The 15939-nt window shown below is 43.0% G+C and overlaps 1 protein-coding gene across 1 annotated transcript; it reads left to right on the top strand.

Moving 5' to 3' along the window:
• The first annotated feature begins 1079 nt into the window (after positions 1–1079).
• On the top strand, positions 1080–15581 carry PDIA6 (protein disulfide isomerase family A member 6). Its single transcript, XM_080615258.1, has 13 exons — positions 1080–1164; positions 3852–3993; positions 5202–5259; positions 5980–6106; positions 6594–6700; positions 8066–8199; positions 8591–8705; positions 9634–9774; positions 10915–10999; positions 11086–11158; positions 12212–12370; positions 14356–14452; positions 15188–15581. The coding sequence occupies exons 1-13, from the start codon at positions 1131–1133 to the stop codon at positions 15254–15256; spliced, it is 1341 nt and encodes a 446-aa protein (XP_080471384.1). The 5' UTR covers positions 1080–1130; the 3' UTR covers positions 15257–15581.
• The last annotated feature ends 358 nt before the right edge of the window (positions 15582–15939 follow it).

Genomic DNA, 15939 nt, shown 5'->3' with positions numbered 1-15939 from the left:
AAAACCTGTATTCATGTATCCCTGTTCCTCCATTTCTGAAACAACTTGAGAGTGAAAATGGCTGCCTGTCCTCACTACAGTGCTAGTAATTTCATACTCTTAAAAAGCAGGACTTAATGGTACTGAAAAGTGCTACTTCTGAAGCAATGGGTGTGGATCCAACTGCTGGAAAACTATTTCAGTGGTACATTAAGCTCAGCTAGTACCTACACTAAAAAATTCACCGCTCACTTAACCATTGAATCCTAGCTCATCAAAAGCTTTTGGACAGATCTATGCCCACCAACAACACAGCTCAAGTTCTAGTACCCTCCAGCAACGTGCCATCACTGAAAAGGATGGAAATAACCAGCTTTTTAACCAGTTGCTTCTAAAGCTTTTTAACTGGGATACTTTTTTCATACTAAACAGCCATACGTATATTGTGCTGCTGAACCCAAGCTTCCCAAGTCTCTGTCGAGTGCAAGCAGGTTATCCAGGCTTTAATAGCGCTTGTATCAGCATTCCCTAGCCCTCCCCTCCCCCTATAATTATTTCCTTGTCCTACAGCAGACGCAACAAGGCTGATATCCACTTTCACATACACCCTTGTGACTTGCAACCAGTTTATTTTTCAAATCTCGATGCCTGCCTTGGTTTTCACAGCAGCACTATTTAGGCTGCCAAGTCCTGGAGGCCGATGTTTGCGGTTAGAGGCAGTAGACAAGAAGCTCGGCCACCAAACGGGACCTTCTCTCTGAAGACCTGCGTGGGTGCCAGCCCAGCACCCCCCAGCGCCGGGAGGCAGGCAGCGGCTCAGGACCCTGGGAAGCTGCTAGAAGGAGGCTGAGCGCGCTTCTCCCACGGCTGCGCTCACCGTAACCACCTCTGCCACTCTCATGCCCACAGCAGCTCCCAGCCATCCCCGCACCCCAAGCCCAGCCCTACCACCCATCTCCGCCCCTCGAAGCTTGCTCCGGCCACCCGCGCTCCGCACCGGCTAACGCGGACCCCTCTCATTGGCTATCTCAGTGCGCGAGCGCCGGCGCCGCCAATGGGCGGCGGCCACGGCGGGGAGACGCGCGGCGCGTGGGCGGTGGGACGGCACGGGCAGGCTCTGGTAGCGGTGGCCTAAGGAGCGGGAGGCAGCCATGGGGGCGCGTGCCGCAGGCTGCCTGTGGTGGGGTAGGAGCCGCGCGCGGCGGGGCCGCTGAGGGGACGGGACGGGACGGGACGGGACGGGACGGGACGGGACGGGACGGGACAGGGAGGGGAGGGGCGGTGGGACGCGGCTTCCCTGTCCCGGCTGCTCGGGGCCCGGCGGGGGTGCGGGCCCGTCGCGGCCGGAGGAGGCTGGGCGGCCATTGGGCACAGATGCGGAACTGTCGTGAGTTCGTTTACCGCTCGTGGAGGAGCGAGGGCTCTGTACCGTACGAGTCGCTCCTCGCGGTGGCCGGCACCGGAGCGGGTGACGGCCATTGCCGGTTCCGGCCGCTGCGCCCCCCGGGGGTGTGGGTTATCAGTGCCTCGATAGGCTGGTGAAGCGCAGGTAGATAGTTTAAAGGTCTCAGCAGCAAAAACAAACAAACAAAAGGTGCTTATTTCTCACCCTAATAGAAACAGACAAGCTTTAATTTCCATTGAGCAGTGATGTTTACTTGCCTGGCTGCCCTGACGTGGGAGCTAGGGCTGTAAGGGCAGCAAGAAAGCAATGAGTGAAGACAAAAGGAGGAGTCCGTAGGAAATTATGCTTCTTCTTCCACTCCCCCTGCTGCTGGGTCTTCTGTGCCAAATAAATCGGTAAACCTGTGAAGCGGTCCCACTCGGGCTGCTCTGCTGAGGAAGTAGCAGGTATTTTAAGGAGGAAGTTCATAGAATCATCATCCATGGCCCTTAGCAAAAGCTTTTTTCTCCCCCCCCCCATCTTCAGTTACAACTTGGCTTGTCAATGAGAGCTAGTAATACTGCCTTAGTTGGTTTAATAACTCTTCTGTCTATGTAATTCATTTACATTAGGAAACAACTTTTGAAATCAGATTATGTGTTTTGGGTTTTCTTTTGTTCCTTTTTTACTCAGTATCAAGGGCAGCTTTGCATTTTCCTGGCATAGATGCTTGTAGGAAAATTATCTTTTTATTTCCTGAAGATTAATTAAACCTTGAATATTGCACTGTAGAAAGGAAAATCATGTCACCAGTTCATGAGTGGCAAAACAAAAAGCAGTGATATGTGACTTGGTGAATTTCACTGTGTGCTTTCTTTTGTGAGTTCTTTTCAGCAGGTATTTTTAGGTAAACTAGGACTTATCTATTTGAAGTGGCAAAAATGGCTGAGGGAACTCTGTTCAGTTTCGAAATGGATTCTGCTAGAGGTCTCCTTAGGTGATGCTAAAATATGCTGATTTAAATGTAATGGTCTCATTCCACCTAAAGAAGGGTTTCTTGCTTGAGAGTGACTGTCACATTCAAGTAGCTTTTTCCATCCTTCTTTTCTTACTATACCCCAGTGGCAGCTGCTACTGTAGGTCACTGTAACATGCTGTGACAGCCACAGATTGCCTTGGAAGTCAGTTGATCAGTTCTGATGAAGTGCTGTTTCTACATAGGCATGCTGAATGGAGACAGCCAATCTAATGTATAAATCTGGTAGTGTAAACCAACTAGGATCACACCAGAAGAAAAAGGTTGGGTCCTACGGCTAAAAGAAGCATTTAGGAGAGGGAGTAGTGCAATGGATAGGGTGGTGGGCTGCAGCATGGCAATTCAGTCCAGATCTGTGGTTTAGTAACCTGGAAGATGGCAGCTTCTCTCACCTGCAGGATAGAAACTGGCTTTTCTTGAGCAGAACTGATAAAGCATAGGTGATGCTGTGCAGTCTGTGTACCATGTGCATCACTGAATTGTATCTTCCTCTCACGTTCAGTCTTGAGAGAGAATATGCGGCTTCCTATGCAATTTGCTAACCACTCACAGCAAAGCTAACTACTTTATTGTGTAGATCTAATTTAGATGTCTGAACTCTTACTCCCCCCAGTCTTTGGTGGGTTAAGGAAAGTCTTCTGCTTGTGGATTTTGTTACAGGGATAGTTGTCATCTTTCAATCTCTGCGACTTGGTAGAAGGAAGGATTATGAGGTTTTATGTGCCAAGCCTGAAGATATAAGATCCAGAAGTACGAAGTCTTTCTTAAGAGAAAGCAATTTCCTTGTACCTTTCAATTTTTTAGGGTTCTAAGAGTGCTTGAGTTGTTAACCAGAGATTTAGCCGTTGTTCTCCAGTCTGTTGCTAGAGAGATAACTCAGTGGTAGACTAAGATCCTGATGAGCGAGAATGAAGGATCTCCTTACACTAGCATCAAGTCAGTCTTAAAATCAGTGTGACTGTACTAAAACTAGTTGGAACAGGCCTGAGTTATGTGGTCCTATGAAAGATGTGTTTGCCTGCTGTGCAAGAGGTGTGGGCTTAAGAGGTTCTATGAGAAAGAACTGGAAGAAATTGAAGCTATTTGTGGGGATCCCTGTGAAAGTTCTGCTGGTCTGGTAGGGTTAGAGTAACAGCTTTGACAAACTGTTCTTTGGAGAGCTCTAGTGGGAGTGGCATAACCCTAGCTAGCTTTAGGTGCAGTGAATATATTGCGTGATCCTGTGGAGTCCTGATTTAAGTGAGGAGGAGAGGCATATATCTTGCCTTAAATTCCTTTCTTTCTTTTCTGGCCCTTGAATCCATTGAGTCTGTTGTGTTCCCCCATCCTTTTTTTTTTTTTTTTTTTAACTTCCCTGCTGATTTGCAGGGTATGGGGAGATGATTTAGCTGTGGCAACAGGAAAATCATAAATGTTCTGCAGGAATGCTGATTTCTTTGCTTTTTGTTCTAGGCACAGTGAGCTGCACGTTGTTCCTTGTGGTTAACTGTTTATACTCAGCCAGTGATGATGTGATAGAGCTGACACCAACTAACTTCAACAAGGAGGTCATTCAGAGTGAGAACCTGTGGCTCGTGGAGTTCTACGCCCCATGGTAAGAATTGCAGCTGCATACTTGCCTGCTCTTATTGTGGAGGAGCAGCATAGGAATTTGCTGCTGATCAGTGCAGGGTTTCAGTCAGTTGTTGGCAGTGCAGTTACCAGTTTGATGGCCTCATGTCTAGCAAAATAACTCCAGTTGGATTTCCTATTTTAAATTCCCTCATGAGGGAAAAAGGCGAGAATTGGTTTCAAGATGGTAAATGGAGTCTAATAACAAAACCTTATATGCCATTTTACTACTTCAATTTTTACTGAAGTCAGTGTTAAATGACTAATCAAAGTGCAATAGGGGAGAAGGCCCCTCACTTCTGTCTTATGCTGATATGGAAGCACAGAGCTTGAATTCATACTTAGAATTTCCAATTTCCTTTGAAAAATACTGGATTTGTGCATCTGAATTTAGCACTTCTATCTCCTGTCCTGCTCATGTCCAAAGCATGGAGTCTCTTCCATGTAAATTCTGATGATGTATAGTCCACCTTTGCACAAGTCCTCTGTGCTATTGCCATCCAAAGCTCCACATTCTGGAGAAAAGGACCTTTCACTGCAACAGCCTGACTGAATCTAGACTGAGAGGCTTGGGGGAAGCTTGTGCCACCTCTAGTGTTGTTGCAGCTTTACAGGCAAAAGAAAACTTTATTGAACAATAGCAATCAAGTGTGGAACAGGTATAAGTAAAATGGTAGCTCCTCTTTCCCTACAGACTTGTGATACTATGACTGTACTCTAGTTGCCAGTCAGCTGTTGCTCTTGTCTGCCAGACACCTCCAGGAAATGTGCCACAAATTCTTGCTAGTGAAGAAATTACCTCTAGAATATTTTTTTTCAGGTCCCATCACATCCATTGTAGCTTGCAACAAGCAGGCTGGTGTGCAAATCTGGATTTTGGTGCTCATGTTTGCCTCTGTACTAGGAAAGCCAGCTAGCTTTTGAGATGTGTGCACATGTGTGTTTGCATGTACTTGTATAATACATGTGGAATACATGTGTTTTCTTCAGAAGTCTGATGATGCGATTTTGTGGCATAGCCTTTTACCCTCTTCATGAGAAGATCTTAACTCTCCTAAGTTTGCTGTGAGTGATTGTTTGGTAATTGCAAACCCAACAAGACCACTCTGTATTTTGTGAAATAATTATCAGGAAATTATTCATCAGAAACAATTATCTGAATGACAATTACTGTGTTTTGTTTCCTAAAAGGTGTGGTCATTGTCAAAGACTAACACCGGAGTGGAAGAAAGCAGCAACAGCATTAAAAGTAAGTTGTTTAGCCTTTCAAATGTACTTGTGGCAGTGGATTGAGGAGAATGTGGCTGTTGGTCATCTGGCTTTGGGCTTGGTCCCCAAAACTGTATCACTTTAGTCACACTTGTTCAGCCAGGGAAGTGGCCAGTCAGAAGCACTTAAACAGGCAGTATTTTTTGTGGGTGTTTTTCTTTTTTTAAAAGAAGCCATTGAATTATAGAGGAAGCAAGTAAATTCTGTCCCTGTAATTTTCCTTCACTGTTTTCCAGGGCTGCTTTTAACAGCACCAGAAGGCATTAGAATCTGGTCACCCCCCAGATAGCATGTTCCTTGTTTCTTCCTCACGGTTCTGTTGCTTGCCTCTAAAGTACAGGAAAAGCATGTAAAAACAGTGTTCTAAGCTGTTGGTGATGAATATTTCTTTAATTACAGAAAACTTGGTCAGGTAGTGATTTGCTGAACTCTTGCCTGTGTTAAATATACTCACCTTCTTCAATCACAAGCCAAAAAAATGCCAAACAATTTAAAATCTGGTTTGTCAGTGGATGAAGAAAGAATGGACCTAAGGTATTCTGTAGGTTAATGCTTCTGGGGGGGATTGCACCTGTCTTCTGGTGACTGTTTTTGTACCCTCCTAATAACACACTCTCTGCCCCCCACAGCATACACAGAGTATAAAATGTGTTAAATCATTGTGGAGGTCTTGTCTTAGTATTTGTTTTCACTTCCACAGGGTGTAGTGAAAGTAGGTGCAGTAGATGCAGACAAACATCAGTCCTTGGGTGGACAGTATGGAGTCAGAGGGTTTCCGACTATCAAGATATTTGGAGCCAACAAAAACAAAGCAGAGGATTATCAGGGTAAATGTGATGCTTATTCGTGTGTTGCATGCCTGAAAACTTTCCTGGATATAGTAATTATGGTAGCTGTCAATGCTGTCTTGTGTGGTGTTTCCTTCCTGTCTAGTGTTTGTAGCAACTGATACACGGGTGTGTGGGACTAACTTGACTGAATTGTGCATGTCTTAGTGTGGACTAACAGTCCCACCTGCAGTTGGTGAAGGTTGCTAAGCAGTTCTAAAGAATTATTCCTTTCTTCCTGTTTACTGGGAGCTTGCCACAGTCACCTCACATCAGATAAAGGTGTTAGTTAAAAATTGGAGTGAAGTAATCATATTGTTTGTGTTTGTCAGTGATGTCCCACCACTAGTACCATATCACTCATAGTCCAGTCCTGCTTTTTGTGAAAAATCTGTAGAGTGAGAGAGTATTAAGTTTGTTAATGAATTTGGGGGCCTACCTTAACCTGACCTTTGATGCTTCAATCGCTCATTTTGCTGTGTTGCAGGTGGCAGGACAAGTGACGCTATTGTTGATGCTGCTTTAAGTGCTCTTCGGTCCCTGGTGAAAGACCGTCTTAGTGGCAGAAGCGGAGGATATAGTTCTGGGAAACAGGTATTTGAGGAAATGTGTGTGTTCAACTGGAGACCGTACAGGACAGCCTGTGCTCATTTCACAGAACAGTTGAAGTTGGAAGGGACCTCTGGAGGCTGTCTAGTCCAGCCCTCGTGCCCAGTGCAGGGCCAGCTTGAGCAGATTGCCCAGGGCTGTGTCCCACTAAGTTGTTAGTATCTCCAAAGACTGAGACTCCACGTGGATTGCACTTTTGGGGCAACCTATTCCAGTGTTTGACCACCTTCAGAGTAGAAAAGTTTTCTCTTGTATTTAAGCTAGATTCTTGTGTTTCAACTTATGCCCTTTTTGTCCTGTTACTGGGTATTGCAGAGAAGAGCCTGCCTTTCTTTTATTTACTCCCTTTCACTCAGGTATTTATATACATGGATAGGATCCATGTTAAGTTTTCTCTCTTTCCAGCTGAGCAATCCCATCTTTCTCAACTTCTCATCATATGTCAGATGCTCAAAGCCCTTAACCAGCTTTGACTCTTGGCTGGACTTGCTTCAGTGTGTGTATACTTCTTATACTGGATATGCTGGGGAGCCCAGAACTAGACCCAGCACTCTTGGGTGTCTCACACAGTGCTGAGCAGAGGAAAAGATCTCCTCCCCAACTCTGCTGACAACCCCAAGTGTAGCCTGGAGGGCTATTGGCTGCTTTGCCACAGGGGTGCAGTGCTGGCTCATATTCAGCTCATCCACCAAGACCCTCAGGTCCCTGTGAACAGTTAGTCAGTCCCAAACATGAGGTGATTCTTCCCCAGGTGTGTCTCCCTTTGAACTTTGAGGTCCCTGTTAGCCCTGTTCTTCAGCTGGTTGAGATATCATTTGCCTAGTTCTAGTCTAAGCTGAATGGATGAGGCTTTTCTGAATTTGGTTGTGTTCTGAAGTTGACTTGCTGGATTTCTCCCTGAAGGCAAACTGAAAAGCTTCTGGCTCCTACTACTGTTTCTAAATCATGGAGCAAATACGCTCCAACATCCTCAGGCTGGTCAGGTAGAAGACTTGGGTGATCTGTGCCCTGTAGTGTGTATTGCTCTTAGATGTGTTTGTTTTGCCTGGAAACCAGAACACAATGGGGGGGGGGTGAGGGGGGTTGGAGAGCACTTTGTTCTTGGGCAGCTCAGAGCATGAAGAACTGGGGAAGTGTTCCCTCTTGTTAGTCAATTTGACCTGATTTTCTTTTTAAGAGAAGGATCGCTTACTGTTTCTTGAAAGTGCTGTGAGAGTAGGCTGTGTGTATTGTCAGTTCTAAAAATGGAGAAGTTGTGTAACCTATACTGCCTGTTTTGTGTCTCATTCAAATAAAGACCATTTGGTATGACATGACGCACTTATGTGAGGGTCTGTTTGTTTCTTACAGAGCCGAGAGAGTGGAGGTGGTGATAAGAGGGATGTGATTGAGCTGACTGATGACAGCTTCGATAAGAACGTCATAAATAGTGATGATGTGTGGATGGTGGAGTTTTATGCTCCATGGTGTGGGCACTGCAAAAAGTAAATGAGCTTTTTCTTCAACAATTGAGTTCACGTTAATGCTTTGTTTTGTGTCATACCCTTAATCCCCTAAAGGAGAACTTGCATCTCTAGTATGTCAGAAGTGCGGGTTTCTGTAAGGTGTTTTAACAAACGTGTGGGCTTTGACTCCTCAGGGCACCTTGATGCTGCTCTGGCGGCATTCCGCCTTAGCAGTGAAATGTCCAGTTACCAGTGGAAATAAGATCCAGAAGTTATGTGGGACTTGAGTCTCATTTGGAATAACCCTCCTAGCTGTTGCTGTCTGCAGAGGCTTTATTTTTTTTTCCTGTGTGTTGTATGCTACATGAAACGTGGTGTACTTTTGCTAGCTTTCTTAAAGCTTAGAGAACTTGTACCCTTTGTATTTCAGCCTGGAGCCGGAATGGGCAGCTGCTGCCACTGAGGTGAAGGAACAAACAAAGGGAAAAGTAAAGCTGGCTGCAGTAGATGCAACTGTTAATCAGATGCTGACAAGCAGATACGGGGTAAGTGTGCTCTGCAGTGGTTAAAATTTCTTTTACATCTCTAGTAAGTCAGATTTCCCTGTAATGCATACTGAACTGTTCCTTAATCTGGTACCATTTAAATGTTTGTGCTAAAAATAATGTGTCACACACCATTTTCCCATAATATTCTTTCCTGAATGTCAGTAACAATGTAAATGAATGGGATGAGATAAATGAATAAATCTGGATGTTGCTGATGAAAATGGCTCTTTATGTCCATGGAATCTTGTATAGCTTCATCATCTGAAGTGAAAGGTCTCTCAGACTATATGCTGGCTGGGTATCTCCAGAACTCGCCCATCTACCTGTACATCTTGGAGCCAGATATTGGAGATCACTGACAATGTTAGCTGCCCCGATCAGCTATGCTGTGAGTCCAAAAGGAACTGATACTCTTTAATTTTTAGTACAGTACAGGATGTTCACAGTAAGCTGCTTAGATTTCCTGTGCACATGACTGGCAGTCAGTGGGAGCGCTGAACAAATTTTGGTGGGAGTGTAGCAGGGGGAGCTTAAGGTCTACTTGTTGCCATATAGGCACAGTGCTGTCCCCCCCTACCCAAGAAAAATTGGGGAAACTACTGTCTAATAAAAATTAAGGGCTAAAATAGTCCTCATGGTACTTAAACCTGCAGTGCTTGGTACATCTGAATTGATATGAAACCATTACTGATTCATCAGACCTGAGACTTGAAACAGTATATCAGTGTATGTTAACCTTGTTTTGAATTATTGCACAAGTAGGAAACAATTGTTCAAGTTCAGTTGTAACAGGCTGGGAGACTTGATTCACTTAGGTGTTGAATATCTTCCCTTTTTCTTCATCTAAAACGTGTCGGAGTATCACATAACTTCCACCATAAGTTTTCAGATTTATGTGATCTGATGGTTTCAACTTTTCTTGCAGATTCGTGGATTTCCTACCATTAAAATTTTCCAGAAAGGAGAAGACCCTGTTGATTATGATGGTGGGAGAACCAGATCTGACATCGTTTCTCGTGCTCTGGATCTGTTTTCTGATAATGCACCACCACCTGAGCTCCTGGAGGTACCTCTATATCATTTTCTCAAATTGCTTTTCCGTCATATCCTTTGCTGCAGTTTTTACAGGACTATGTTACTGTAAATAGCCTAAACGTGTTGCCTGTGCACTCTTCTGCAGCAGAAAGTCAAGGATGACAAGTCTGATCATTCAGCTGGTATTTATTTTTCACTGAATGTGTGAACTGAAAGATTATCAGAATTGATAAAGTGAAGACACTAGTGGGATGGTATCAGGGTGTCTGAATCATATTGAGGAATGAGTGAAAAGGTTGGGTTCTGTGCCCCATCTTTTTTCTTACAACAGGAGGGCATGGTTTTGTCATTGGCAAGCCATCCATTAGGAGATGCATAAGAACTGAGCTTGCTTGTTGTCCAAAAAACTCCACTAGTTTCAGCTTGCTGTTGGTGGATTTGAAATGGTGATCAGTTGTCCCCAAAGTGGGATGTATCCAAGACAATCTATTGGGGTGCAGGAAGAAAAAGAAAAGATTTGTACTATTAATATCTTTAATGATGATGTTTGTTTCATCTTTGTTACCCTTTTAAAATGTCAATTTTCTGCACGGTTTATAATGTACATAATGTTAATACAATAGTACATGCATGTAATTGATAGTATGTATTGGGGCTGTATGCTTAGAAATTTTTTTACTGGCAAAGGTGCACAATCAAAGTTTGGAGGTGTAGATAAATGGGTTGGTTAGTTTTTAAGGTAGGTCACACGAAACTGGTATTGCTGTTAATGTTGATTAAATGTCCTCATCCTCAGCAGATGCTGCACCCTGCTGGTTCTCCTTATACTAGCAGTATTATGAATGAAACCTACAGGCATACATATAGGTCTGGGTGTGCTGGTTCCAAGGACAGTGATTTTTAGCATCTGTGATTTGCTGTTCTCTCTAAACCTTATTTGGTACTGCTTATTTTTGTGTTATGAAGTCTTGGCAGAGGACTTTGTGAACTCTTTGTAATTAGTCTTGCACTGGGGGACTAGTGAAGTAGAAGAGTCTTGTAAGCATTTCTGGCAAGTTGTTCCAATGCTTATTCCCTTGTAGGATGGAGTTGATAGGCTACTGGAGGGAAGTACAGTCACAGCTGGGTAACCATGTCTTAATCTCATTGACTTTCTGCTGCTTGCTTCTAGATAATCAGTGAAGATGTTCTGAAGAATACTTGTGATGCTCATCAGCTCTGCATCATTTCTGTCCTGCCTCATATTCTTGACACAGGTAGACATACAAGCAAACAGATTTCTGTGTGAATTTGTCACTTAGAGCATGTTGTTGTGTTTAACTTGTTCAATCATTTCTAACAGGAGCTTCAGGGAGGAATTCTTACCTGGATGTCATGTTAAAAATGGCTGAAAAATACAAAAAGAAAATGTGGGGGTAAGTCTCATTGTAGACAAGTTGTCTTTGAAAAGACGTGAGCATTTTTTAGAGGTAACAGGATCTAATTTGTATGATAGCAATCTATCTGCAGATAAGAGTTGTTCCTTGTTCAGGATAGTGTATCTCGGTATTTCACAAACTGCTGTGGGTGGGGATGAATAAACTCCTGGTTTATTCGTACTCCTTGTTGGTTTTCTTTTCATCCTCTCAAATCTACAAATGATATCTAAGCAATAATGAGATCGGATTAAGAATTTTTTACTTTTGTCCTGAATGCTACAATATTTTAGGACAGTATTTATCCAGTTTCTTTTAGAGTCTTTTGCTGCTGGTGGGTGAGTCTGCCAGTATGACTGAATACTCAAAAAATAAAAGTAAATTGCAGTTTATTAACAAGTTTCATGCTCTCAATGAAGCAGGCCAGCAGGCTTTGCCTTTTCTCCTCCTCCTCCTCTCAAGCAGAGGTTAGGATCTCTGGAGCTTCTCTAGGTGAGAGTTCTGACACAGACTGCTGTGAAAAAGGGCAAAATGGCTTTAAAGCCTGGGGCAGATGCTGAGACTGGTTGATTCCAGAGGTTCCTCAGGGGACTTGTTCTACGCATTAGAGGAACTGAAACCTGACCAGCAAGGAACTAATACTGAGTGAAATACTGGTCTTGCAGATCTTGGCAAGAAATCCTCTGCAGTGGGATTTGGGCTGTAAATTTGTCATGTTTGGATCTGTGAACCATTTTAAACCTTACTTATTATATACTAAAGTATAGCAATTTGTTCAGATTGGTAATGTAGTTCTTTCCCTGGACTGTGTTTTGCTGCTGTTCTGGTTCAGTTTCTAGTGGCTGTGAGCAAGGGGCTGGCCTAGAAGTGCTGTCAGGGAGGGGCTTTCTTTTGTTACATGGTTCGAGATTGGGATCTTGCTGACTTCAATAAACACTGTCAAGGGCAGTTCAGAGCCCAGCTTGAACTCTACAGGGTTGTGGGACATGTATGACTTACATGATTGTAGTGCTCATCCTAATTATTAATTTTCTGTTTTATAATTTCCTGAAGGTGGCTGTGGACAGAAGCAGGTGCTCAGTCAGATCTTGAGAGCTCTTTGGGGATTGGAGGCTTTGGGTATCCAGCAATGGCAGCTATTAATGCTCGGAAGATGAAATTTGCCCTTCTGAAAGGATCATTCAGTGAGCAAGGGATTAATGAGTTTCTCAGGTATGACATCTTTAAGTGACTTAAATCTTTCTCTTTTGTGACTCTTTAAAACAAAGTCAGGCTCTCCTGGATCAGGTGAGACTTGCACGGTTAAGAGAATTAAGGCAATGCATATTCACTGGAGTCAGGGAATTATTTCAGTGGGGATTTCAGCTAATAAAGCAGTCACTGTGTTTTTATGGTGGACAGAATTAAGAAGTTGGCCATTTAGACTTAAATATTTTAGCACAAATTTTGAAAACAGTTTGAAAATAGAAGTGAGCTTTGATCTTGAAAAATTCTGGTTCTCTGGTAATCAAAAACATTGGCGGGAATTGGTAATCAATAATGTCTGATTCAAATGGTGGATTCTGACTTCGTAATTGGGAAGTTCCGAGTTTGGGTATCTAAATAGGTGCTGTTGAGGTTCTGTATGTTGCTGTTAAGCTTTCTGGTTTGATCTAGTCCCGTCTTCTCTCTCCCACCTTCCCCATTCTCCTGTCATCTGATAAACTAATTGAGGGACCTGAAGCAATCCATCCAAAAAGTCAGCTCAAGTTCAATGAAACTGCCTCTTGTGTAGCTGGGCAAGAGCCAGTGCTGAAAAGAGCTGAATGGGGAGAGGAAATGGAAATGAGGACAGAAGGTGACAGCAGCAATTAAACAGAGCAGCTAAGCTTAAACTGTTACTTAAGCATGGTCAAAGTGAAGTGGGAATTCTGCTTCTGGGTAAAACACCAGCTGCCATAAGGTATGTATGTACATATATAACGTAAGCCTTTGAGAGCTTACATTAGCAGTATCCTTGCTCAGAGAATGGCAGAGGACAGTCAGAATTACAAAAGCAATAAACAGTCTCTCCTCACCTTGCCATAAGAAGCACATCAATTGAACCCTATTCCTGCTGGTTTAATAGATACATTGCTATATTCTCTTACCTGTGTAAGTGATCAGACTGTCTTCTTAATGCCAAAAAGGGACCATTCTTGGAACATCAAGTAAAAATTAGGATTCAGGTGCAAGGAAAGTAATACCAATCACTTCGTGCTAATGCATGTGAGAAACATCTGCTTTTCTCAGACATGGCAAATATCTCTTAGTGTGTAAAATCCACCTTAGTGAAGCCTCTCCTGGTGAGGGTGGATGGTGCTTTCAGGACACAACAGCCAACTTAACAGCTTGTATTGCATTAGGTGATTGGTTTGGTATTGTCTTACTGCAGAGCAGTTCTTGCTAGAATATTCTCTCACTTGACACTTCAGCTCAGCTGTGCTGCCCAGAGAAAGCAGTACAATCACACCTGGGGGTAGCTGGCTGTTAATTCAGCTTCCTGCGTGCAGCTTTTGTAATCTAATAGGCATTCTCAGCAGTGTTGACCAAAAGTGAAGAAGTTGGCACTAAGAAGAGCATAAAAATTGTAGGTCCCACCTGAGGAGGAATGCTTGTTCAGTCTTACTTGCCTCTGAAAGAGTGCAAAGGGATTAGCTGTTTGGGATTTTAATGTTTAGGCTTTTTGAGGAAGCCTAATTAGCAATTGCAAGACGGAGTATCTTGAAGCTGGTTACCTCCTCCCCACTGTAACCTGTGGACACTTAGTCTCTGCTTAAAAACATCACTAAAAAGATGATTTAAAAGATTTCAAGTAACAGTTGCAGGTGACTTCTAGCACTCGAAGGCTCTTGGAGTTGCCTTAAGTGATAAACAACACACTGTTAAAAGGGCTGTGTGTGTCCACGGTTGTTAGACTGCTGAAATGTGAAATAATATAATTCATATTGTTTGTCTTTTTTGAATCCAATTGCAAATTTGCAGTGCTGCTTTAAAGGCTCTATAATTTTCTGCTTCTCAGATGGAAAAGTTTTTGCTTCCAGACAGTTTTAGATTTCTTTCCAGAGATCAGATCTTGAAGTTGACTTCCTTTTATCTGAAGCAGGCACTGTTCCAGGTGGATGGAACTGAAGAAACTTCTTTAACTTGTTTGTTTTGTTTTGTTTTGTTTTTCTCAGGGAGCTATCTGTTGGTCGTGGCTCTACAGCACCAGTGGCTGGTGGAGCTTTCCCTAAAATTCATTCAGTTGAACCTTGGGATGGCAAAGATGGCGAGGTAAGGGGTGCTTCATTTCTAAAAGTGCTGATTATTTGCTAGGCTCAGAAGTGATTAGGTAAAATAACTAAGAACTGGCAATGTGAAAATTCTTGTTCTTCAAAGATTGTGGTAAGTTGTATTGATGGTTTCTCATTATCTAAATCCTGCCAGTAGACCAAACACCACATTCATCGCCTGACACTGTGGACAGATACTCCTAGCTGTTGGGATGTGGTCTGAAAGTTGAATGCCTTGAGCCTGAAATGTGTTACTACTTGTGCTTGAATAAGGGAGGTGGTAGTGTATGCATTCAAGGTAATGAGTGTTTCAGAGCCTTTCGTTCTGCGATATGCTGACCTTATTGTCAGTCTTAATGTCAGACAGTTTGTATGGGAAAGCCCATGTAATAAATAGAATAGGGATTAAGTAGGTTCTTAAGGTTCAACATTGCTGTAAAAAACCTAAGTTGCTGCAATGCTGTATCTACTTCAGATGTAATTAAAGTGCAGAATACAGTAGTATTAGTATATCTGTATTTGCCTTTATCTGGAGTATTTTTATTAGTAGAAAACAATCTCCTAGTCTAAACTCTGATCACTTGTCCTGTGCTTAATACACTTTTGAGTTTTTATGAATGACAGAGATGACAGGAGGGAGCTGTACTCTTGATATGAAGTAAGTATCTTTCAGAATCAGTGATGTACTGCATTAAGTGCTTCTAAACCCATGCTCAAAACCTTCCCTTTTCCACAGCTTCCAGTTGAAGATGATATTGATCTCAGTGATGTGGATCTGGATGACTGGGATAAAGATGAGCTGTGAGATCTTCAAGAAACTTCTTTTCTTGGGCGAGCTTGTGCAGCAGTTTGCAACCTGGTTCACAATCAGATGGATATTCCAGTGGCCTTTTTATGGAGAACTAGCACATGCCACACTGTGCTATGTGATGCACTGCAGCAGTGAACTGTACGCATCTCAAGAAAACATTGCAGAAATTCTATGAATTGTCATAACCAGTAAACTTGATTGTATTCTGTGTAACAAATATTTTGAGGACAACATGGATATTTCTTTGGAACATCTTGGGGTTTGTTTTGTTGATAGTGTGCTGTTTGAGTGTTGCTGGAGGCTGTTAGTGTAACCAATTTTAAACGTGATACTTTTTTCATGGAGGTGGAACCTGGTCAGCTTTTGTTTCAATTAAAGAATAAAAATATTTTTGACACACAGTGTTAGTCTTGTATAGAGTAACAGAGGTGCACATGATAAAAGCTATCCTATTTTGGATGACTCTTGAAAAATGAGCTGTAGACTATAGAGGCTGGGGCAGAGAGGAGTCCTTAAACCACCCCTTGCTGTGAATGACCTTGACAGTTTGGCCGGAAAGCCTGATGAGATGGACAGTCCTAGTTGAAATGCTCTTCAGTCTTCCTCTTCTTTCTCAGGGGCTTTCTCTTTGTGCCAGCCTTGGTGAGATTTTTAACACAATGGAAGCAGGGTGGCTG

The sequence above is a fragment of the Psittacula echo genome, assembly GCF_963264785.1.
Source record: "Psittacula echo genome assembly, chromosome: 4".
Taxonomy (NCBI): domain Eukaryota; kingdom Metazoa; phylum Chordata; class Aves; order Psittaciformes; family Psittacidae; genus Psittacula; species Psittacula echo.
Note: the sequence above shows the minus strand (reverse complement) of the source record. Positions and strands in the feature narration are given on the sequence as shown.